General features: G+C 40.4%; 1 protein-coding gene across 1 annotated transcript in view; it reads right to left on the bottom strand.

Annotated features, from left to right (window-relative positions):
* Nucleotides 1-26272, bottom strand: part of LOC122803998 (cilia- and flagella-associated protein 221-like) — a 1154724-nt gene that overhangs the window by 751982 nt on the left and 376470 nt on the right. The window contains exon 7 of the mRNA XM_044073679.1: nt 25420-25547. Coding sequence (XP_043929614.1) covers nt 25420-25547 — 128 coding nt within the window. The remainder of the gene's footprint in view (nt 1-25419; nt 25548-26272) is intronic.

Genomic DNA, 26272 nt, shown 5'->3' with positions numbered 1-26272 from the left:
ACTTCTGTAGGGGTTGTGCATATTGACTTAGCACATTATCAGATGGTTAATATTTCTTATGCTCTAATAAATAACCATCTATTTAACTGTGCCAAATATGGCTGGTTCTTATGATATGGTTCTAAAGATTTTCATACAATGTCATGTATTTCATTCAAAGCTACCAATAAAGTACATGCACTTTATTTCATTTCTTTATTTCTTCTTTACAGTAAGGGGTGTACACAGTCATCAAATTGGCTATAACTGCTGGTGTAGGTGGGGGGCACTTAGTAGGTGAAACTACCCTATGCTCTAATCATCTGGTCATTTTTAAACAGTCTTTAGTCTGTCTTTGCCAGACTAATGTGCATGTATGAGTGAAGTAACTTATCTCATCTTTATATTTTTTGTTGACCACGTTAGTCCACTTAAGATGGAACACTGGCAACAGTGTGTTTGTGTGAAACACATTTCAAATATGTAACTTTGGTCATTACTATTATTATTATTATTATTGTTATTTTTTTAACACAAATCAGAGAAGGAAGCAGTCAACAAGCTAGTAATAATTGGTCAGTTTTATGGATGTCTGTGAATAAAAATGGTTGACCTTGCTGAGCTGGTAAAGATAAAAAATAGTTTTTTGTAGGACTAGTATGCATTTGTGTAAAGCAAACTGATTACTGTGATGTGTACAGAGTCTGTAAAGTGTATGTACTTGTTGAGTATGGATATTGGTGGATTATGACAGCAGTTTGAGTAGCCTTTTATGGTTCAAATGTTCTAAACTTGGTACTTTTGTCATTATTGGTGCATACATTTTGTTTCACTACTTACTGGAAAAAATGTTCAAAACTACAAATTTTAAACATACTCTAACAAAAGTTGATATATTAAACAAGAAATATAATTTAAAACAATCAGGAAGGAGAATCAAATAACACATGTATTTATACATGGTCATAAATATGTGTCTCTGGGGGCCCGTTGTGGAAAACAGCTTGGGGCCCAAGATACACTTAATCCACCACTGGCCAGTGAATGTGAGTGTTAATACTTTTTTAAAGAGTGTGAGTTTCAAGGAAAGTGAAGTTTAGTGCTGCTCATGCCAAGTCTATTTTCAGTGCAAGATTGTTTTATTTAGCAAATCGCTATCAATGGCTGTGCTATAAAACTTGAAATAAAAGTTTTAAATTATATCCAAATATCTGTAATCACTGTAGAAGTAAAGAAGAAAGTAGCATGCACATTAACATTTTGAACTGTGTTTCTGTAAGAGAGCCACGTAATGGGACACTGGAATGGCTGGGAAAGGGACCTGGTCCTTTATCTTGCCTAGGACCCCATTTGACCATGATCTTTTACTGGGCTCAAGTACTGAGCTTGTGACACATTTCAACAAATCACAAGAAATGAGGGAAGGAATGTATTGAGATCAATGGTGTAATTACTGGTGGGATGGGAGATGTCTCCCCAACCTTACAGTACACTCTATTTGTACTCCCCAAAAACTTGAGTGAAACCCTTCTGTTAGGGCATCCTTATTATTGAGAATATAATAATGAAGGCCACCAGCCAGTGGCTGAATCAGTTCCTACATATAACATGTCATGTTTTCTAAGTCTTTGCATTTACATTCATGTGGTAATTTGAAAGTCCGATGTACGATGGAGCTGAAATTGCTCTTCTGAATGATTAATGGGATGTGTCTACTATATGCATTATTTCAGCTTTGCCATATACTACCCTTTGTGACAGGTATTTCTCTGACTATGTTGATTGTTTCTGGTTGCTGAATTTTGGGTGGTGGGTAAAGTGGCACTATCTCTAGTCTTGTTTTCTTCCCAGGAAAAAAATAAGTTAGCAGATGCTTCATTTTACAGCTTTTTTTAGTTTGCATTACTGGAAATGGCATCTAAGATGTCCTGTTATTGTATGAGGTGAGCAGTGCAGCAAGAGTCAGTAATAACTTAGTGGTATCATGAGAGGATACCTTTGACAATGGTAGATTCAAAGGAGGATCTAGACGCTTAAATCATATCCATCTTATAATATTTCATAAAGGTATGCACAGTAGGCCATATTTCTGTTCTGCACGTCAATACCACTGCCAGCACATATGATGAGCTAATTTCGATCAGCTGTGCAGTCAGCTTTCCATGTACAACAAGTTGCCATTCAACAGTTTGTCATACACCTATATGTACATATCAGTAAATGAAATATGGAGTAGGAATACAACATAACTCAGATCATACCATCACTTTTCTATTTCATGACATATTTACAAAATAATATACCAGATTCTTAACTTCTTTTAATAAGAAAGTCCATAGGGAAAGAAAAAAAAAGTTATGTACCCACGTCATTCTTATCAGGATGGGTTCTGATAAAATCCTCAGATCTGAGTCATCCTTATATGCAAGCTCGATGTCGTCCACTAGTTCGTGGCTAAACCCTATCCTAGCATGCCCTAGGAACATCTCTCAGATCTTGTTTGCAGGCATGATAATAGTAAAAAAAAAATACTTTTTTATAACATCTCAGAGTGCAGTTAAGAAGGTCAGAGAACAATGATGTCCAATTGTACGATCTCAGTCTTCCAGGTGTAAAAAATGGCTGAGGGAAAGGAGGGTGGGATGTAAGAATGAAGGCAAAGATGGACAACACGCATGGAACATCATGGTGAGTACATTACTTCTTTATGTGCTGTTGAACGATCTTGCCTTCATTCTTACCAGGATGGGACAGTGTCCCTAGCACTATCTTTCTTGGGTGGCTCAAGGGAGAATAATCTTCAGAATTGTGGAACCAAAAGAGGCCCTTTTCCTGGAGGCCAAATCGACTTTGTAATGAGTGATAAAGGTATGTGGCCTTGCCCATGTTGCCACAGCACAAATGATATCACTTGGCAGTCTAGCCAGAAAAGTGGAAGAGGCTCCCAAGGCTCTTGTAGACTGGGCTTTAACTCTATGGGGAGATCTCTGTTTTGAGATTTATAGATAGATGAAGGTTATGCAATCTGAAAGCCATTTTGAAAGTGTCTCTTTAGAGACTGGAGTGCCTTTCTTTGAATCTGAAAAGGATATGAATAGTTGGTCAGATTTTCTGAAGTCCTTAGTCCTGTGTAAGTAGAAATGCAATTGTCTACAAACATCCAGTTGGTGTAACATGTATCCTGCCTTATTCTCATAATTTGGATAAAAGACTGGCAGCTCAGTGGATTGGTTCAAGTTTGATTCTGAACATACTTTAGGCTAAAAGGAAGGGTTTGTTTGTAAGGAGACCCTGTCTCTATGGAACAGCAAGTGGGGGGGGAGGCTTTATTGACAAGGCTTGCAGCTCTGATACTCTTCTACCAGAGGTAATTGCTATCAAGAGAAAAGTTTTCCATGTAAAGAATTTGAATTTGCAAGATGATGCTGCCTCGAACGGGGGAAAAATTACACAAGAAAAGACAAATTTAAGTCCCATGGTGCTGGAGGGTCTTTAATAGGTGGTCTTAATAACAAGGTACCTTTAAGAAAGGCTTTGCAAAGTCTGTGAGACATAATATTGAGGCCTGATTCACCTAAATGGAAATTGGATATCACTGCTAGCTGAACTTTAATGGTTGCTGCAGCTGCATCTTCATAGTTTTGCCAAGAATTCTAGTATGGAATTTACTGGGGCAGAGAAGCCCATAATGAAGATATTTTCCATTTGCTTCTATATATATTCCTCGTTGAAGCCTTATGAGAAGATACTAAGATGTGTTTAACTGACAAAGAGAGGTTAGGAAACCTGGCTATGGTTGGAATCAGAGCAGCCAAGTTGTCAGTTTGAGGGTCTGAAGGGAAAGATGGACCGTCCCTGACACATAAGTCAGAAGGTCTGGAAATGGGTCCAGAATCCAAGGCTCCTCCTAAAGATGAGGCCACAGGAAGGAGAACCAGATTTGATGAGGCCAATATAGAGCAATGAGAATTAAGCCCTTTCCCAAGCAATTGGCTTTCTGCAGAACTATGGGTATTAATGGGATGGGAGGAAAAGCATACAGGAGACCCAAGGGCCTATAGTAGACAAGTGCATCCCTTAGTGACTCCCCTGGAGGGGGATAAGGGAAAATAGCTGCTGCATTTGGCATTCATGGATGCCACATAAAGGTCACAGCAAGGCTGGCCCCATTTGCGGAAATTCTTTTCCATTAATTCCTGTTTTAGGGATCATTCATGAGGCATCAGAATTTCTCTGCTGAATCTGTCTGCATCACATTGGATTTCCCCAGGATGTGTGTTGCTATCAGAAAGCATTGGGAAGAGGTCCCCCACTGCCATGCTGTCAGGGCCTCTCAACAAAGGGGGTAAGATCTGGTTCCTCCTTGTTTGTTTATGAACCATACAACTGACTTGTTGTCTATCTGTATTGCAATAGTTCCCAGTGGAAGAGAGACCAGGAATGCTTGCAACACCAGAAGCACTCCTTTCATCTCTAGGACACTGATGTGCAAATGGGCCTCATGATCCTGCCAAGTGCCTTGGACTGTATTTCCCAGATAATGCCCCCCCCCCACCCTATCTAAGAGGTGTCTGTGGTCACTGTGGCTAATAGTTGGGGAAGTAGAAAATGGTCAACCTAATGTTACATGAGTGGAGTGAAGCCACCAATGAAGATCTTTTTTTGCAAGATTCTGTTAGAAACATTTTGTGGAACATGGGCACTTCCTGCATTGAACACTGAGTGGACAGTAGCTACTGGAGAATTCTTATGTGCAGATGTACTAATGGGATCAAGGTTATTACTGCCGCCATGGTCCCCAAAACTTTTAGGACTGTCCTTGTTTATGCTTTTTTCTTTGTAAGAAGATTTAGAATCTGACATAGTAGAACTTGCACTCTTTCTGGAGGAAGTTTGGCTATCACACTTACTGTATCAAATTCTGTTCCTATAAAAATGACATGCTAAGAAGGGAGCAAGGCAGATTTCTCATAGTTTATCATAATTCCTAGGTGAGAGCAGAGCTGCAAAGTGGTGTCTCTCGCTTTTATTAGTAGATGCTTGGTGGTGGCGGTTAGGAGCCAGTTGTCTAAATATGGAAACACCCGGACTCCTAGGCACCAAAATTGAGCCGTGACTACTGCCATACATTTGGTGAACACTCTGGGGGCTGTAGTGAGGCCAAAGAGCAGAGCTCGAAACTAGTAGTGACTGGCTCTCAGCCAAAAGCACAGGTGTCTCCTGGATCATCTGTCCATCTTTATGTGGTAGTACGCATCCTGGAGATCTATCGAGCACATCCAATTATCTTGTCACAGTAAAGGGAGTATCGACTGCAGTGTTACCATCCTGAACATGGACTTTTTTTACTGATCTGTTTAGATTGCAGAGATCCAAAACTGGTCTCCAGTCCTCTGTCTTCTTTGGAACTAAAAAGAATCTTGAGTAAGTTCCGGATCCTATTTGGTCTGTAGGGACTGACTGGATGACTCTTTTGTCTAGCAACTTTCGAATTTCTAGAGTTGCCTGATCTCTTAGACTGGGTGGAACATCTGGAATCTTTTTTATGATTGGGGCAGGAAAGGAAAAGGGGAAGGCGTAACCTCTGGATATGATGTTTTGTACCCATTTGTCTTTTGTTATTTGTTGCCAGGTTTTTGGGTACAAAGATAAGTAACCCCCAACTGCCTCCAGAGGTGGGCAGGCAGGCCTCATTTCCAGAGTGCTGGAAGGGCTTACCAAAGAAGGATTCTCTGTTGCTATCATTATGCAGACTGCCTCTGCCGTGTGGTTGGCAACTTCCATTACCACTTCCACCTCTGCTCCTGGAGGAAGATTTACCACGTATGTTCTGGAAAGCTCTCTGAGATTTTCAAACCCACATTTTCTCACTTCCTTTCTGACCTTTGGGATATGGTCTGGTAGGTAGGGAAACATGGACTCCTATGGCAGACGGAGTCTTTCCTTCCTGTTTACACCTGGTTCATGTGTCCTTGACTTTGGGCCTGAAGAGAGATGAACCATCAAATGGGGCATTCACAAAGGAAGATTTAAAAGGTTCTGCAAATTCACAAAAACACATCCAGGAATGTCTCCTAAAGGAAATTCCTGAACCAGCTGCTCTGCTCATTCCATCTGCTGCATAAGAGATCAGCCTCATGGAGGAGCTGACAACTGAATTTAAGGTAGCGAGCTGAGAGGAGACTTTATCTGCAACCCCATCAGATACTGAACCTTGGACAGTATCTCCTATCTCCTTCAGGAGGTCTCTCTGTAATCTTGTAAAATGGGTAAGGTAATTCAGTGATCTGAGGGAAAAGTCACTGAAGAAAAAATGCGCTTTCCATAGCTGTCCATTGTACAAGACTCTTTGTTCGGTGGATGAACAGATGAAGATGTCTTGGAGAGTTCCTTCTTGGTGGCTGCCGCCTCCACCATAGTATCTACTGGGACTCCCTTGGTCAGGAAAGTTTTTTCAGCTAGGGACGTAATAAACTTATTTGGCCTTCTAAGAACAGGTTCCACTGAATCTGGAGACTACCACACCTTTCGAGAAACTAGGTCCATCAGTTCGTCGAAAGGTGGAGACACCCCAGTGAGGGAACACTGAGAAACAAAAGCCTTCAGGAGTATGGACTCTATTGCTGAAGGGTTACTGGGCATCCAGCCACCTTTCTGTTTAAGTATTTCTAGGATGTCTCCAAAGGAGACATCATCAGGGGGAGACCTTGGGGACCCCTCAGCTTCATTGAGGTCCATATCAGAAGTGATGGACTCCTGTGGGGAATCTAAATGTTTCCCCTTACACAACCTCTTCTGAGGGACCTCCTCAGAGGGATACTCTGGAGATGTCTCAGAAGATTGGGGGGTGCCCTGTGGGGCATCCTGAGGCCTAGGATCTCTGCGTCCCTGTGAAAGAAACGCTACAGAGGCAAACACCGGTGCTTTAGGGAGAAGAACATCTGGAGATGAGAGTGGAATTGTCTGTGGAGACAGTACTCTCCTCATCACCTCAAAGGCCCTCGAGCCGAGGGAACTCCCGGAACCAAGGACGACAGGCCCGAGGCTGAGGTAGGAGTTGATTTCACATGAGTCGATGCTCCGAGAGGCAAAATTGGATCCGACAACTGTCCAATCCAACTCGCTTCCCTAGACCCAACTGAAGAGCATCGGTGCCTAGACTCCTCGAGTTCCGATGGAGCTGAGGATGTCGGAACAATGGTCAGGGCTGAAGATGCCGATATAGGTCTTGGTTCCAAAGTTTCCACCAGTATTAGCTCTGGAAATTCTGACTCCGAAGTCTGAGATCAGATAGGAGGAGTAATCAAAGCAGAAGGGGAGGATGCAGTTGGATCCAAATCCCTTCAGGTTGCATCTGATAATAATTTGGCCAGCGCCAGAGTCCTTAGTAGCCCTTGTACCACTCAAGCAACATCATCGTCAGACAGGCTCCTGGAAGACTGAGTCGAGGAGGCTGGAGATTTAGAAGGCTGCAGAATGGGTGACCTGAGGGTTGGATAGAATGGCTCTAATACTGGGGATCGGCTCCAAATTTCAAATTGTTTTGGTGCCAAAACCGATGGTGTTGGTGTCGATGATTTTTCAGATCTAGTGATCTTCGGATTAAATTTTTGCCATTTTTTTAGATGGCTCCAATGGAGTGCTAGAAGAAGAAGATCTCTTCTCTGTTTTATCAGATTTAGAATAACGTGACTTTTTTGTTTTAGAAGAACCCGGACCATTTTAAATAGCCTCTGAAAAGGTAATCTTTAACAGTCCTCTCAATATAAGTTTGTTTTTCCTCTCCAGGAGAACTCCATGGTTAAAAGAATGAGAAATAGGGCAACACTCCTGGAGATGGACAACTCCCAAACAGTAGACACAAATTGTATGTCTGTCAGTCAACAACATTTTTTGTCCACAATCGTTGCATTTCTTAAAACCAGACAGTTCTGAATCCTTGGAAGACATTTTTAAAGAAAAAAACAATGCATATATATATATATAAAGTTTTTTATATTTTTGACAAACAACAATACTAAACAAAGGAGAAAGTTTTCAAAGGAAGGCACAACCCTCTAAGTTAAACAGACTGTACTCAAAAGACAGAAGGGAAAGGGAAAGGGAGAGAAGAAAGTCCTCTAACTCAAATGGACTAAGGGGGAGGCAATTCTCTAATTTAAACGAACTGTCTGACAGAAACAATAGAATTTCAAGTAGAGAGATATAAGTGAAAGAGCCCTTTAACTTAAACGGGCTATAGAAGTTTACAAAAAGCCAGGAGAAGGAGAATAAGGCCCAAAGAAAGACGACAGCCAACCAGCAGAAAAAAAACAGGCAAAAGAGGTGGAGTATACTATTTAGAACAACAAACTATAACTATTTAAACCTAGTATAATACGAAACAGCAAAGATATAAACAGTGAAATGTATATAAAAATTGTACTTAGAGCTAGCAGAATGAGCACCTGATCTTGTTTAGCGGCAAACGAGAAATGAGAGATGTTCATAGGGCATGCTGGGATAGGGTTTAGCCACGAGCTAGTGGAAGACCTCGAGCTTGCATATAAGGCTGAGTCAGATCCCAGGATTGGATCCAAAGCCATCCTATTAAGAATGAAGGCGAGATCGAACAACAATAAATTAATCATTTAATTTTTATAACAAGAAAATATTTGTAAGTTATCTAATTATGTAGTTTTTAATGAATAAATAAAAAGAACACATCAGAATAAAACAACATAAAACTGCCCAGAAATATAAGAAATAACTATAGAATTGTGCATTGTTTTTACATATACAAATGTTGTATTTACATAGCTTATGGCATCTGCCAATAATATATATATATATATATATATATATATATATATATATATATATATATACATTTATATCTAGCTATCTGTCTATAAATGTATGTGTGTTTATGTGTGTGTGTATATATATATATATATATATATATATATATATATATATATATATATATATATATATATATATATATATATATATAAAATCTATGTGTATATATATATATATATATATATATATATATATAGAGAGAGAGAGAGAGAGAGATTCACTTCTTAATTTTGAAGTACCAAAATCCTGAGGTTCAGAATATCGAATTCAGAACCTTGAGATCTTGAAATCTTGAAAGTAAGAACCCCCCCAAAAAGCAGTCAACACATCACAAAACATGCACCCCCCATTCCCCGCTACTTAAATATATCAACTCTGAGATTGCACTACAGCAAGGAAAAGGGAAATCTCCTGTTCCGTGCTGTATGCTGATCTCCGTTCAGGATTTCAAAGTTTTAAAACTTTGATCATATGAATTTCGAAGTTTTAAGCTTCGAAATTCTGTAGGGGACCCATCTAGGACGTTTGCTCGAATGAGCAAACGTTCAAATCTATAATAACTGAACACACTTTAACGAAAGCGCTTTTATCAAAAAAGCGCTTTCATTAAAGCATGTTACAAAACAAAAAATAAAACACTACGTTTACATTTTAGCAGGGGGGTTTCTCCCCCTGCATCCCAAATGTGGGGAGCTGTGCCCCACCCCCCTACTTTAATATTCTCCCATAGAAGACCACACTACAGTGAGGAAAAGGGAAATTTCCCTTACCCACACCGTAGTACAGCCTCGGCAACAGGCATACTTACGCAAAAGTGCTTCTTCGGTGAAAAGCACTTTCGAGTAAGTATACCCGGCCGTTTGGGTTTCGGTCATTTGCTCATTCGAGCAAACGTCTAGAACCTATATATATATATATATATATATATATATATATATATATATATATATATATATATATGGTTCCCTATCAGAAGCCTGAAACACTATAAGCTTGAAAATCAAAATCCTGAAACCAAAAGCCTGAAAACTCAAAATCCTGAAAACCCAAAATCCTGAAACTCAAAATCCTGAAAACACAAAATGGACATACTGACGTCATTGTGGCTTTGCTATTGTTAGCCCTGTGGTGTTAGGTCATGCGTTGGGTTCAGGTAAGTGTCTTGATTGGTTTTATGTTAGGGTTAGGCGGTTTAAGTGAGTTAGGGTGCAGGTTAGGCATGTATGCAATAGTGACAAAAATTAGGGTTAGGGGCGGTTTAAGTGAGTTAGGGTTAGGGCGCGGGTCAGGTGAGTGTGCGATAGTGACGGACCTTAGGGTTAGGGTCAAGGTCAGTTGGTAGATATTAGTGTCTTTGTATTGGCATATTGGCATTATTTGTGTTTTCAGGATTTTGAGTTTCAGGATTTTGGGTTTTCATGATTTTGAGTTTTCAGGCTTTTGGTTTAGGATTTTGATTTTCAAGCTTATAGTGTTTCAGGCTTCTGATAGGGAACCATATATATATATATATATATATATATATATATATATATATATATATATATGGTTCTACCAAACACCACAACACCGACAACGTAATCACCGACACCACATAACCGACAGTACAAAACACGAAATCCCACATGCCCGACAACGAAATAACAACCTCATACACTTCACACCACAATCAACAACCAAAACACATTCCCGTCCAAAACCACATACACAACACAAGCACACCAAAATCCCTACAAACCACACTAAACCACACATACACAACTACCTACAACCCTGACCCAAACACTAACCCTAAGGTCCGTCACTACTTACCTGACCCACTCCTAACCTAACTCACTTATCCCGCCCTAACCCAAACACAATCACTACCGCACACTTACCTGACCCCGCCTAACCCTAACTCACTTATCCCGCCCTAACCAAACACAATCACTACCGCACTTACCTGACCCGGCTCTAACTAACCCGTCGGGTCGGTCTTCTGCTTGTCGATCTTCTAGGTCCCGTCGCGTCGTCTCTCTGCGCTTGTGTCGATCTTCTGGGGCTCATGATTTCCCTTTCGATGTTTCGCGTGTGGTGAGGTAGAACCATATATATATATATATATATATATATATATATATATATATATATACATATATATAGTGGGTGTATTGATAAATACCATACAAAATGGTGAGTATATAGTTAATAGCACTATGGTCATCTTTTGTGTATGATGATTTATAAGCCAAATATTTTGTATGTTTAGGGGAAAGAGGTTGTTGGGTAGACTTTGACTTTCATTTCAGGTTATATTCTATTTCATGAATACTTTCTCTGGAGTGGTGAAACAGCTGGAAGATATTTCTCCTTCTGATGCTCTGTAATACTTCCATTCCTATAGACAAGCTTAACAAGGACTATAGCTGAACCACCAAATCAAAAAGTTATCTTTGATAAGAACACTGTGGGTCTTAGTATCTTTAGGGAAATGGTCTGCAGCTGGACACCAAAGAAAATGTATCTGTGACAAGAAAACATCTAAAATGTGGGCATTAATATCTTCAGGCAAATTCACTTATGGCAACTGAATTTGTCTGCTTAATTGCAATGCTTGTCACAGCTGTTCTCATTCTAGCCACAGAACTGAACGATTACTGCAATTATTTTTCCCCTTAGTATGTGGCATATTCTTTGCAGCATCCTAAAATTGTGTTTAAATAAAATAATGTATGAGTCAAGTAATTCAGTGTTGAAACAATGGATGTACTATGGAAATGAGGTGAAGGGGAAATGGCCAAAGTGGTAGGATTTAAATTAAAGCAAAGGTAGGAATTCTCCTTATCAAATTGATATAAAGGACCAGCATGCTATGTGCAGGTGGCTGAGAATCAAGATGTAATGATGTTTTGTTCATAAAGCTTATATGGTTTAAAATAAATGAGGTGTTATTCCTACATTTACAATATTTATGAGTCTCCTCTCGGGAGATGAAATATACATTATAGGCCAGTTCAAATTCCACCCTATGGCATTAATTGTTTTGGTAAAATTGATGTCTTCAGGTAAAGACTTGGCGGACTGTGAAAAGGGTCTTCATGGTCAGAGATGAATCAGTGTTGTGAGGAATGGCAAGTTGATAATGTAAATTATTTTCATTAGAAGAAGTTAAAGAAGGACTTTTGGTTTTCTTTTTCTTTTTTATGTCATTTGTCAGAAATTAATGTACATACAGACAAGTTAATCTTAAATTTTCACCTCACTCATTCTGCAAAATGGATGTGTGTTTATCATGAAACCTTTTCCAAAGAGAAGGCCTAGGAAGTAGGGGTATAAGCAGTGACTTCAGGCTCAAGTGGTTATTTAATTTCCAAAATTATCTTTGGGATATTTGTTCTGACAATAGTTTCTATTTCAGTTAATATTTAATAGACATTGGTTCTGACAGAAGCTTCCCAGACACAGAATGGGAGTCAGTAAAAATAATGTGCCAACCAAAAATGCAGCTGAAAAACAGAGCAGCATTAATGGAGTCTGGGTAAAATGTTCATTAATGATTGTACCCATTTCTGGAATGCTTCTTAAATTTTTACAGGCCCTGTCAAACATTTATCTTTGAGTTCTCCTCCAGTGACCTCACCCTTTTTTTTTTCTTATAAGAAGACGATAAAGTTTTCTGCTTTCTTAATTTTCCAGTCTGTTTAAATTTACTGTAATGATCATAGTCATCCATGTTATTTTCAGTGCCTGTGCAACTGAGATACTGAGTGGAAACCCTTCGGAAGTATTTACCTACCACAATCATATTGGCTAACCAATTTAGCTGCCATTGGAAAATACTGAAAAGTATGATGCAAAAATAAATTGAAATGTGGATACAAAAGATCGTGTAAAACTTGCAGCTGTAGCAGTAAAGATAGAGCAAAAGTATAAAATGGAGAAAAGCTATACTGGTTGAGTTATGTATAATTATTTAAACATATAAACACACATAATGTGTAGACTATACAATGCCAATAATCTTTTTTAGTTAAGATGCAAACCTTTGAAACTGCAATTGCTCATTATGCATATTGTCAATGTTTTGATTTTTTTTCAAGTACTACAAACAGATTGCAACTCCTCCAACAGAGAATTGACTGCACAAACAAGAAATGGAAATTATATACTTAACATAATGCTGGATCTTCATTATCTCTCATTCATCTACTATGACCAATGGGATGTTCACCTCATGGTGGACTTGACCTAGCAACGTCTACTCACTCTAGAGCTCAAGCTCCAACCTTCTCGCACAACACACCCAAGTCTACTCACAGATCAAGTTTCCCACTAATGTGAAGGAACATGTTGAGGAAGACAATGAAGGAGAATAGGCTTCAGGATTAGGTATACCAGGTCTGTCTGGGAATCCAATAAGTGACAGCCTAGATGGGGGACGTGGATGGAATGTTGAAGTGAAAAGACTGGGGTAATGAGGATCCGGCATAAAGTTAAGTACATAACTTCTGTATGTCACATTATCCTGTCCATTCCCAGATAGGCCAAAATCCCTGGCTACTAGTAAGAACTATCTGGCATCATGAGAACATACCTTTGAGAATGGTAGATCCAAAGGAGGATCTAGACCCTGAAATCATATCCAGCTTATATTTCACTAAGGTATGCACAGTTGACCATACTGTTGTTCTGCATATGTCATTAATACCTGAATTTGAAGGCCATGAAAGTTGCCATGGATCTCAAAGAATGCACCTTATGTTTTGATACTAAGATAGTGTTGTGGATTAACTAAATCTGAGCTATGCAAACTGAAATCCATCTTGACAGAGCAACTATTGAGACCCTGAAATCCAGTTTGGAAGAGGATAAAGATACAAAGTGCCTATTATCCTTACTGAAATCCTTAGTACGATGTAAGTAAAATCATAATATTCCATGAACATCCAGAGTTTGAAACAAATACGTTCCTCTTTTGGAATGGTTGGAAGAAAGATTGTAGATGAATTCTCTGGTTTAAAGTCAATTCAGGAGCAGCTTTATGCTTAGTTCTGCAAGAAGCTCTGTCTTTGTGGAGAACCAAATGGGGAAGTTTACAGGAGGTGGCATGTAATTCAGAGATACTTCTAGCAGACATGATAGCTTCCAATAACAAAGTCTTCCAGAAAGGTATTCTATGTCACAGGAATAAACAGATCTGAAATGGGCCCAGGTCACAGCCTCCAGAAAAAAGTTCAATGGAAAAGGATCTTTGATAAGAGGTTTTGAAAGGAAAGCCTCTTTCAGGAAAACTTTACATACTTTTTGGGTGGCTAATGACGTGGAATTGAAGCCTTGGTGAAAGTTAGAAATGGCTTCCAACTGGGCTTTAATGGTGGAGAAGCTAGAGTAGAATCAAACAAGGAAACAAGGAACTCTAAGACTGAAGGGACTGGGGCAAAAAGGTCGGATCTTTGTTGGATTGATCAAATAGAAAACATTTTCAAGTCATTCCCGTACACCTCTCAAGTTGGGTCCTTCTGAGAAAAAGATAAAATATGGATAGCCCTGGGGGAAAGGAAGGATCCTTAGGCATCACTGAATTGGAGAAACCATGCAGTTCATTTTCAGAGATGAAATGTCTGGATGAGGCTTGCAGGATGGGTGAGATAACAAATTCAGACTGGAATCAAGCAGCCAGCACTGTTTATTGAGATGAAGCCAGAGCAAGGAGAACCTCAATGCCAGGGCCAAATGGGGTTACAAGGATAATTGAGACCTTGTATAGAGAAGCTGTCTGTAAGAGCTTTGTCATTTGAGGTAGAAGAATTAGGGCATAAATGAGTCCAGGAAGACAATGATGGGACATAGTGTCCATGGGTGCCTGCCCCAGGGGAGAGAGTAAGGCAAAGTAGCTACTACAGTTGGTGTTCTTCAGGGAGGCAAAGAGGTAACAGCAAAGCTGGACCCAACAGTGAAAAATTATTTGCTCTACTGATGAATTGAGGAACTATTTATGAGGCATTAGGATACATTCAGCCTATTGACTAGAATGTTGTTCCAGCCTGAAATGTGCATTATTATGAGAAAGAAGGGTTAGGACCAAGTTCCCATTTGCTTATTGACAAACTACACCACAAAAATGCTGTCTGTAGGGAAAGAAAATGCACATTGGGTAAAGAAGTCCTGAATAGCCTGCAACACTAGGAGGGCTACCTTAATCTCCAGGACATTGATGCAAAGGTTGGCCTTGTGCTGAGACCAAATTCCTTGACCTGCTTTCCTACCAAAATGTCCCCATCCCAGAAAGGAGGATCCAAGGAGACCAAGGCTATTGGTAGGGGGGAATTAAGGGTCTACAATTGTACCAGAGGGTAAATGGATCCATCACTCTGGATGACATCTGCAGACAGAGAGAGATATGGATACATTTTTTGAAGAGATATAGAAACTGAGATCACTGCACACTCACAGCTCACTGTAAAATGTAAAATCTGGTATGGAGCATCAGAGTGATTGTGGCAGCCACTATGCTGAAGACTTGAAGAAGTAGCGAGGCAAGAGAGAGGGAAGCATCTGTTGGATCTGTGAGATGGTAGACCTTAGAAATATTAGTCATTTTTCTGGAAAGTTTGTAAGTCTTACACTTATGCCCAGATGGCATCCTATGAACTTAAGAGTTTGAGAGGGCTCCAAGTGAAATTCTGAAAGATTTACAGAAATGCAAAGATAGAGCAAAAGTACAGTTGTGTACACTTAACATAAATGTAGATATTTGAGTGTATTCACTGTTGCGGTCCTCACATATGGGTTATCCGGCTCCCGGTAGCCCTCAGTCGGGGTTATCCTGCTCCCGGTAGCCTTCAGTCGGCCCAAATACCAGAGTCCATGGTATATGACATCGGCTGCCACAAAACTGATGTCAGTACGTCAGGTATAAAGGGAGGCAGCCAATGCCATTTCCTCAGTTTTTCTTGCCTTAACTGTCAGGAGCCCCCAAAAGAAGGCTAATCCAGGAATGGAAGCACCCTGGACACATGTCATACAAAAAATAAAAATGCATAATCTGTGCCTTAGGAAAAAAGGGGGAATGAAGGGTGGGAAACCAGGACTGCAACAGTGAATACACTCGAACATCTGCATTTATGGTAAGTGTACACAACTGTACTATATTCTTCGTGTTTCACTGTTGCAGTCCTCACATATGGGTTGATTCCCAAAGCCCACTAAGAAAACAAAGGGGGAGGAAGGATCACAGATTAAGGGTTGGTAAGGAGGCCCTGCAAAACTGCAGAGGCAAAACCAGCCCTGAATTTAGAAAACAAAGGTAGATTGTAATGCTTTGTGAAAGTATGGACAGAAGACCAAGTAGCTGCTTCTAGAATGTCCTTAGTAGGCACACCTCTCAGAAAGGCTGCAGAGGTAGAGGCTGCTCTAGTAGAATGGGTCCTAATACCCTGAGGGGGAACCTTCCCATGCTGCAGGTAACAAAAGTGAATACAATGAGCAATCCATTTGGAGATGGTTTGTTTTGAAATAGCTTTACCCTGAGCCCCAGGAGCAAAACTAACCAACAACAGTTCAGATTTTTGAAAGGATTTAGGCCTGTCTAAGTACAATCTCAGCTGTCTATGCACATCAAGAGAGTGCAGAATCCTTTCCTCTTTATTTTGAGGATTGTTGAAAAATGTAGGCAGGTGAATAGACTGGTTAAGGGTTAAACTGGAAACTACCTTAGGCATAAAGGAGGGATTGGTTCTCAAAGACACCTGATCTGAGTGAAAAATAATGAAAGGTTCTACTGCCATTAAGGCTTGCAGCTCAGATACCATTCTAGCTGAAGTAATAGCTAAAAAGTAAAGCAGTCTTCCAGGACAGAAACTTCATATCTGCAGAGGCAGCTGGTTCAAAGGGAGGCTGAGTAAGTTTTTCCAGGACAAAATTAAGATCCCAAGCAGGAGTAGGAGCTCTTCTGGGAGGTCTAAGATTACTAGCTCCCCTCAGGAACTGTTTCATCAAGGGGTAAGAAAAAATGGGTTGCTCAAAAGAACAATGAGACGAAATTGCCAAAGCGTGAATTTTGATTGAAGAAAATGAAAGTCCACCGTTAAGCAATCCTGCTAGGTAGACAAGAATGAGTGAAAGAGAAGGATAAGAAGAGTCTTCTCCTTTAGCTAGCATCCAAGAGCAAAATCTCTTCCATTTATCTGCATAGGATTTTCTTGTGCTAGGCCTCCTGGCCTCATGAAGAACTTCAACCACCTGTTGGGAAAGCTTTAAGGTATTAGCCAGGCAGTTAAATGCAGAGTTTGAAGATGAGGATGAAGGAACACTCCCCCGCCCTGAACCAACAGATCTGGTACCAGGGGAAGATGCCAAGGCTGAGCCTGTGAAAGGCTGCGAAGGAGGGGATACCAATGCTGCCTGGGCCAATCTGGAGCTATCAGGATAGCCTTTTATTTTCGTCCCTTATCTTTAGCAGCACTCTGGGAAGAAGAAGCAGAGGAGGGAATGCATAAACTGAGAGATGTGTCCATGGGATGGACAATGCATCCACCCTCCAAGCTTTGTTGTGGAACTCCCTGGTGCAGAAGGTTGGAAGGAGATGATTGGTGTGAGAGGAGAAAAGATCCACTTGTGGGGTGCCCCAATGATAAGTGATGCGATGGAAAATGTCTCTGTTCAGTTGCCACTCATGAGGATTCAGAACATGTCTGCTCAAATGATCCGCCAAGGAGTTTAGCTTCCCTGTAAGATAGTGGGCTATTAGATGTAAGCCCATAGATGCTGCTATGGACCATAGTCTCATGCTTTGTCTGCACAAGGGGTAAGCGTAAGTCCCCCCTTGCTTGTTGATGCACCACATGACTGTGGTATTGTCTGTCCTAATTAGCAAAGTCCCAGGGTAGAGTAAGCCCTTGAAAGCCAGCAAGGCCTGCTGCACTGCCATCAATTATTTTACGTTTGTGTGCAGACGAATCTGCTGGGTGCTCCAAGTTCCCTGTATGCCCCTGACCTCCAGATGAGCCCACCATGCAACATCTGAGGCATCTGTGGTGAGTCTGGCTGGCAGGCGGTGGGAGGAAAGGCAGACCCTTGTTCTGAGAACAGGCTGCCGCCCACCAGAGGAACTCCATTTGTAGACAGGGAATCAAGGGAAGAATCAAGTCTAAGTCCTGTGTGTGTTGACACCAAAGATTCTTGAGGTACCATTGACGTTTTCTCATATGCAGCCTTACATATTGGATGATCAAAATACATAAAGCCATGAACCCCAGTGTTTTCAGGAATTGCCTTGCAGAGAGTTAGGTCATGCTTGCCAAGTTCATGAAGTAAGCTGAAAGATCTTGCTTCTGTTGAAGGAGGAATACCATCTGGGTGGCTGTATTCAGACTTGTTCCCAGGGAAACAATCTCCCTTGAAGGAACCAACTTTGACTTCTTTTCATTGAGAGTGTAACCCAAAGAGGTGAGAATGTTCTTCACGAAATCCAAATCCTTTTCTAGTTGTTCTGGGGAGTTTGCTTGAATGAGACAGTTGTCCAGATAAGGGTAAATTTGAATGTTTCTCTGCCAGCAAAAAGCAATGGCTGGAGCCAAGCACTTCGTAAAAACTCTGGGAGCAGTAGATAGGCCAAAGGGCAATGCAGTGAATTGAAAGTGCTCCTCCCTAGCCCTGAAGCAAAGGAACTGCCTGCAACTTTCCCTTATTGGGATGTACAGATAAGCCTCCTTGTGATCCAAAGTTACCAGCCATGAATCCTTGCCCAGCATTGGTAGTAATTGTTGAAGGGTGAGCATCTTGAATCACCAGAAAAGTGTTTAGAATGGGGAGATCCAGAATAAGGAGCCAGGTGCCCCTTTCTTGGGTACCAGAAAAAGCCTTGAATAAAAACCTAGGCCTGCCTGATTTGCAGGAACTGGCTCTATGCCTCCCATAGTCAGTAGAGAAGAAATTTGAGTTTCTACCTCTGCCTTGAGATTTTTAGGTATGTATGGGTACCATTGTAAAACAGGGAAGGTGTGAAAGTAAAACTTGTAACCATGGTTTATTATATTAAGCACCCATTTGTCATCTGTGATGGTAGACCATATCTCTGCGAACCTGGCTAACCTTCCCCCAAAGGAAGCCTAGGGTCCGCAGAGGTAGACACAAGAAGGCCAGAGTCATTGAGAATGCTTGCTTTAAGAAGCTGGCTTAGAACTCCCCGATTTAGCAGAAGAAGAATGCCATTGTTTAGCCCTTTGAGGGGCAGAAGCCTGCCCTCTGAAAGATCTGAAACCCTCAGGCCTAGAGTGACCCTGTTTGCCAGGATCAGGGATAGACCAATTCTTGGAAGGATAATGCCTACTAAACCAAGGAGGCTAAACCTGAAGGAAATCTTTTACAGCTTGCATAGATTTTGCCTTATCCTCCAACTTTTTCAGTACCTCCTCAGCCTTATTACCAAAAAGATTGTCCTTGTGCAAAGGAACATACATCAATTTAGACTTAACTGGTTCAGAAAGAGGCTGCTCCCTGAGCCAAGCATGCCTTCTAATTATGGAACCAGTGGCTGCTGCTCTGCAGGAAGCCAACAAAGTGTCAAAACCACAATGAAGTGAATGCTTACTAACTAAAGTAGCAGAATTCAGTAAGTCTTGTAAATCTTTGTTTTCCATCATGGAAGGAATATCTCCAAGTTTAGCCTTAATAGCCTCCAACATATGCTGCTGATACTTAAGCATGTGAAGAAGACAATTCATGGATCTAATGGCAAGAGTTGCAGAAGTATAGACTTTTTTACCTCACCTGTCCAAGGCCCTAAATTCATTATCAGAAGGCACAAGGTTTCTAGCAATAGTAGCCTTTACACCCTTGGGGCCTTAAGAAATAATTTCTGGATCAGCAGCAGGGTTTCTAAAAAGGAATTGATAAGATTCAGGAACCCTGTAATATCTATCTGGTTTTCTGGGGGCAGGAGGAACAGAATTAGGAGTTAAAGAATTTTCCATGAAAACATCATCCACAACTTCCAAAACTGGAGGTATAGCCAGAGGCTTATGCTGTGGCAAATCTAAAAATTCCTTGATTCTTTTCTTAGACTGTGGAAAATCCTGACATTCCCATTTAAAATGCTCCCCAAGAGTATTCAAAGTATCCCCAAAGGAAAAATCTTCTGGAGGGGAGGCAGAGGGGATACAGTCCTCAGCATCAGAATCCTCAAAGTCAGAAAAAAAGTTGAGAATTTCCTTCTTCACCAGCAGATATACTCGAAATCTCAGAATCTGAGACAGACAAAACATCAGGAGATAATTCCCTAGCCCTCTTTGAAGGAGGGGGGGGGGGTGAAAACCCCTAATCAGGGAAAGAAGATCACCAGCCATCTTTACCAACTGGGACTGAGGTACAGCAAGGAAGGCCGACATCTGCTTGTGAGTAGGTTTGCGGCTGGAAGGTTTACTAGCAATCCAGAGGGACTCAGGAGGCCTAGCAACTGCAGATGTCTGAGCTAAGGTAGTTGGTCTGGTTCTGGTCTCATGTCGAAGAGAAAAGGCGTCAGAAGCCGATGCCTGCAAAGCGGCTCCAGACCCATCTGAGGTGGTGACAGGCGGAGGGTCTAAAGATGAAATAGCAGCCTGCAGCATGGAGGACTCCATAAAGGTCTTGGCAGAGGCTTGCGGCTAAAAAACTGTGGACTGCAGGGGCTGCGAAAGCGCCTCACTGACTACCGCTGTGCTGACGACGAATTTCACTGGTACATCATCAGTAGATTTAACCCTAGGCCTGTCATGGTCCTTGTCTTTGCTTTTACTAGGAATATCTGAAGTCGGGAGACCAGAAGACGCCATACCAACGAACTTTGGCCAGACTCCGAAATGCTTATACAAAATCTTAGTTCTACGGCGTATGGTACACAGGTTAAAGGAAGCACAGAGATCGCAGTTAAGGACGTCGTGCTCAAGGCCCAAAGAAGTTATGCAACAGGAATGGAAATCACGGTACGTAATCTGTTTTCCACAGGCAAGACAGTTATTAACTTTATCTGACATTCGTTAAAGCAAGAAAAGAGGATCCCCAACAGGGTACTTATCTGAAGGCATCTTCAACTTGGTAGTTGGAAAGTGAAACGAAGGTAAACTAGTGCCAATTACATCTGCTTTGGGCTCTGCGGCAAGAAAGACTGTGGAAATGGCGTCGGATGCCTCCCTTTATACCTCACGTACTGACATCAGTTTTACAACCTGCAGCAGCCAATGTCATATACCAAGGACTCTGGTATTTTGGCCGACTGAGGGCTACCGGGAGCCGGATAACCACGACTGAGGGCTAAAGGGAGCCGGATAACCCATATGTGAGGACTGCAACAGTGAAACATGAAGAACATTAGTCTCTTGTTGAAATAAGGGATTCTTTTATCGTGGTGACTAACAGCCAGTCATCTAAGTACAGGAAGATAGGGATACCTTTTAGCCAGAGATAGGCTGTTACAACTGACAGGTACATGGTGATCACCCAAGAAGCTGTAGGGAGACTGAATTTTAATGTCTGGAACTGATAATAATTGGTTCCAAGCCAGAAGTGAAAATACCTTTGGCCTGATTTTGTGAAGTTAATGTGAAAGTAAGCATCCTGAAGTTCTACAGAGTACATACAATTCCCTTCTTGCAGACCCAGAAGGATTGCTTACACTGTGGACATCCAGAATTTTGTCAGTTTTGCATGATTGTTTAGGCTGCTTAAGACTAAGATAGATTTGATGTCCTTTCATTTCTTGGGAACTAGAATGCATATGAATAGCCCTCAGACACTCCCTGATCAAGTGAGACCTCTTGGATGGCTCTTTTTTGGAGGACTTGAATAATCTTCTGTAATGCTGCTCTCTTTTTTCAGAGTGGCACATCTGGAAGAGGCGGGGATGATGGACTGGGAATTTCTAAGAAAGGAACTGTGTAGCCTATGGATATGATGATTTCTGGCCAGTTGTCCTGCAAGATAGCCAACTATTTTCTAGGTGAAAAGTCAGGAGGGGAAAAGACAGTTGAACCTTGACTGCCTCCAGAGTGGAGTAGTTGGGAAATCCCTCAGGAGTGGGGGAGCTGTTTCCCACAGGAAGGACCTCTAAACTCATGCATTCATTAAAGCGGTCTCCTTACTATGGCTGTCCCATCTGAAAAGGAGGTGAAGTGAAACACTGAGATTTCTTAATCTAGAGTGATTTGTCACTCTTCTGGCTCATCATGAAGGACCTTTGTGGGGTTTCAAAGTATATTTCCAGGGCAGATAATGATTTCCCTTTCTGTTCATTTTTCAGAAGCTTCGCTTTGACTTTGGGACCAAAAAGGGAGGACCCAGCATAAGGCACTAACAAATGATGCCATGACGTTGTCTGTAAAGTCACAGACATGCAGACAAGCATGGCAATGTATGGCAATGCCTGTGCCTGCTGCCCTAACGGCTCTATCTGAAGTGTTGTGTAGCAGTCTCATAGAGAGTCTGGAAATGTAAGCCACCATAGCCACCTGGGACATGATCTGTTTTTGAGTATCTGAAGTAGGAGCCAGGTGTCTTCTCAGCTAGGTCTCTTTGGAGTATCATTATATGGGTAAGGTGATTCAGTGCTTAGAGTGCAAACGTTCTCAAGGCATACGCACACTTCTCTATATGGTCCATCATCCTGGACTCCTTGTTAGGAGAATGAACTATGGAACTTTCTTTACAGAGTTCAGTTTTAGTGGCAGCTGCCACACTAATAGAGCCCAGCCTTTGGTCCAAAGAGGCCTGGTCTAGGGCAGGTGCAAAATTTGTCTGTCATGTGGGGCATGCACTCAGCAACATCAGGCTCCTACCAGGTCAATCATGTGGTCAGCAGGAGGAATAACCCAAGGAGTACAAGAGACAGTTCTGAATGCCTCAAATAAAACCTCCTCATCCATGGAAGGGAAAGTCAGTTGGCCACGTACCCTTCTGTTGCATCAATTTTTAGATCACACTGAACCTAGGATCTTCAGAAGGAGATTTTGGGGAAATCTTCCCCTCAGCAAGATCAGTGTCAAGAGTGAGATATTCTACTGGGAAATGTATGTGACTCCTTTTGCAGTTACACTTTCAGGAAGTCTCCAGTTAGAAGTCTCTCAAAGTTCCTGAAGAGTCTTGACCTGCTTGATGAAGGTGGAATTCAAGACACTCAATTCTGCTCTGTCCTTTGTGTCAAGGATAAGGTCTCAGTGACTCAGAAATATCAGTGTCAATAGGTGGAACTGAAAGTGAGGGTATAGCCTACTAGTTTGTTAGTATATAAGAGTAATCCCTTAACTTAGTGACATTAATTGTCGGTATCCTAATTATGGAAAAATTATTATTTTAGCCACAGCTACCACAAGTTACTATATTAAAGCTGGATTATATTAAGAGTGAAAAGTAAATGTTAGTGTGTTGGACTTGTCTACCTATAAGCAGGATGCTACCATAAAGACAGGAAAATGTGCAGCTGCATTAGAAAGGTGTCATGATCCCCTCCTTGGAAGTAAGTGTGTGTGTGTGTGTGTGTGTGTGTGTGTGTGTGTGTGTGTGTGTGTGTGTGTGTGTGTGTGTGTGTGTGTGTAAAATTATCTTGGTCAAGTCTCAGTTTAAGACAGCACTAGAAAGCACTGGCTAACGGTTAAGGTGAATGAAGTTCAGGGAAGCCAGTAATCTTTAGTTGGTGTGGCAGTTGGTAATAACCTAAAGAGGTAGCTTACATTTGCTATACACTCCTAATGCCAATCTGCTTGCATGTTAGTAAGTTGTCTGTAGTGATGATTGTGAAACTGTTTGTTTGCGTCTTTCAGCTTTTCCCAGTTAGGTGTACCAAGTCATATTAATTGTAGCCAGTGGTGCGGATTTTAAGGCCCATGGTGTGACACTGGGAATAAGTCAGAATATCTGGCAAAAAAATCCTTATTTTAAAGAAAAAAAAATTGTTTTACAGTATTTTTTTTCTTACTCAGTTGGAGATGTGTAATACCTGATATGGTGGGAAGAAATGAAGAGAACAACGAACAAGCCAAAACATTTAAGAAAGCCTCCTGTCTACCTGCAAGACCCAAGCTGGTTCCTAAAAGAGAAGAAGCTATATTTTTCCACTTCTTCATGAAAACACATACAAATTAAGTGGCAAATCAAAATGTTAAGATTTAATGCCTCAGTGATCTTACTAAAGAAGATCTGGTTTGAAAATTTGTTTCAGATATTCTTATGTGAATGCTTTGCAGTTATCCACAGAAATAATATCCCACCAACATGCACTCCTTCGGTTCCATAATACCAAATTTATTGAACTTAAGGGCTATGACATTCAATATAATTTGTTTTATTGTTTAGTAAGAGTAATGGGCCACATTCTAATTAGTGATAAAGTGTTTTCTCTTTAACCATCCTGTCCCTCCCTTCAACTCTGTTCTTTTTTACATTCACAATGATTAAAATAATGTTGTTTCCACTTTACATCAGCCTTGTTCTGCCAAGTTTCCAAATAACCAGATATGCTACCACTGTTAAGTTATGACTGCAAGTTGTATAAATTTACTGTCAATTGCATATTTGGCAGAAACAACATGATGGTGACACAGGACTCCCTGAACCATTTTATTCAGTTCAACTATGGTGTTTAGCATATTAAAGGGGTAGTAGGGTAGATGCAATTTATAAAACATTTTTGTAAGCCAAATGTGACACAACCAAATACATTTTTCCTACTTCATTTATAACTCTGGAAATAAAATATATGCCATTTATTTATCACTTTAAAAAGATATCATATCAATAAATTGCACAATTAATATACTAGATTTCCATAAATGTGAGACAATTACTTCACTCCCATGTTATTAAGAAAATATTTATTTCAACAATACCCTCCGGATTTTATCAAGTAATGCAAGAAATATTTAAATTATACAAATGAAGACCTAAACATCTGTCAATTGACAGCACAAAAATTTGTACTAGAGGATAAACGCAAGTTATGTGCTTACCATAATGCAAGATCTGTGATGTCTTCTTCCATCCTCATTAACTGATGGGTTATCTGATCCATACGGATCTGATGCTGACAGTGTTTAGACATATAAAACCAAGGCTCAGGCTCTGCTTCCTATCCATAATTCCCATCAAATGATTACCTAACATAGAGTTTGCCACTCAAACTCTTCAGACATGGTCCTTGTCTCAGTGCTGTTTTTCTTTCATTGTGACAGATAAGTGATTAATTTTTTGTCTCATGCTTCAGGTTCTTCTCCTATTTTCATCTTAGCTAAGTATTTTGCTATCATTGCTCTCTGAAGGACTTTATCCTGTTTATTCCTTTTCCCCTCTTCTTTACTGTGGCTGTGTTTTTATAGCACTGTTACAGTTACTGGGATTTTTACAGGTTTGTTAAATCTTAAGATGCTCTGTTGGCTACTGGTGTACAACTTTTCTTATAATGTGTGTGTGTTTGTGCATTTTTTCCTGTTAACTAATGACATGACTGACACGTCCTCGGGCAGATGAATGAAAGAGACAACATAGCATTATATGTTTTATTTAGAGTTAATTCACAATAAATATATACAATGCCAGTATGACATAAGGTTCATGCAAATGACTCATTAGTGGATAATTTAAGCAACTTACCAGTTCGTCCACAGAGTCAGGAAATGTATATGAAGGGAATGCAAATTGCTTTAGATTATCCAGTGAAAGTTTTAAAGGACATTCCTTCTCATTCACAGGACTTTTGGAAATATGAGCCAAATTCTCTTCTGTTATAAATAGAAAAAGAAACTTGATAATTAAAGACATTCAACAAGTCTATCATCCTCTCAACAAATACTAGACTGAGGAATATTAGTGTACCCGGCTATAAAAAACAGCTTGACAATACATAATTTTCCTTCCATTTTAAATTACACTTGTCATTGGAACCATCCCATTTGTTGGTACTATCCAACATTACTAAAATACTTCATGATTTTGCCATTCATTTTAATCACTATTCAGTTGAGTTACATAAAATCAGACAACAGTCAACTAAACCTTCTAACGTATTGAACATTAACTATATGTGGCATTTAGTGATTAAGGTTATGACATGTAAACAGTTTAAACTTAACCCATGTTTATTTAAAGTCTACCTACACAAATGCTAATTGTAAGGCATGTTGCACTGGTTAGTAGCTTCTTAAAGTAATTTCCTCATTCATATGTCAATGTTGGCTCATCAAACTACTTTCCAGTGCAAATTCAGTACTGTGATACATCTCATTCCTACAGAATGTTTATGTTTTTTTAAACATACCTTTATTGAATTATCACTTGTGACACAGGCAATTTTACATTTATACAAAAGTAATCAAACTGTATTAAAAAATTAACATTAACAAACATTATAGTTCACATATATTGCTATATATATCATCTAACCTAAGCAACTTTACATAAATTATTCAGTTCCTGCCCCCTTTTTTAAACAAGAAACATCTATTAA

Source organism: Protopterus annectens, chromosome 6.part0 (genome assembly GCF_019279795.1).
Source record: "Protopterus annectens isolate FY-2018-M chromosome 6.part0, PAN1.0, whole genome shotgun sequence".
NCBI classification, from domain to species: domain Eukaryota; kingdom Metazoa; phylum Chordata; order Ceratodontiformes; family Protopteridae; genus Protopterus; species Protopterus annectens.
The sequence above is the reverse complement of the archived record's forward strand: the minus strand, read 5'-3'. Positions and strand labels throughout refer to the sequence as shown.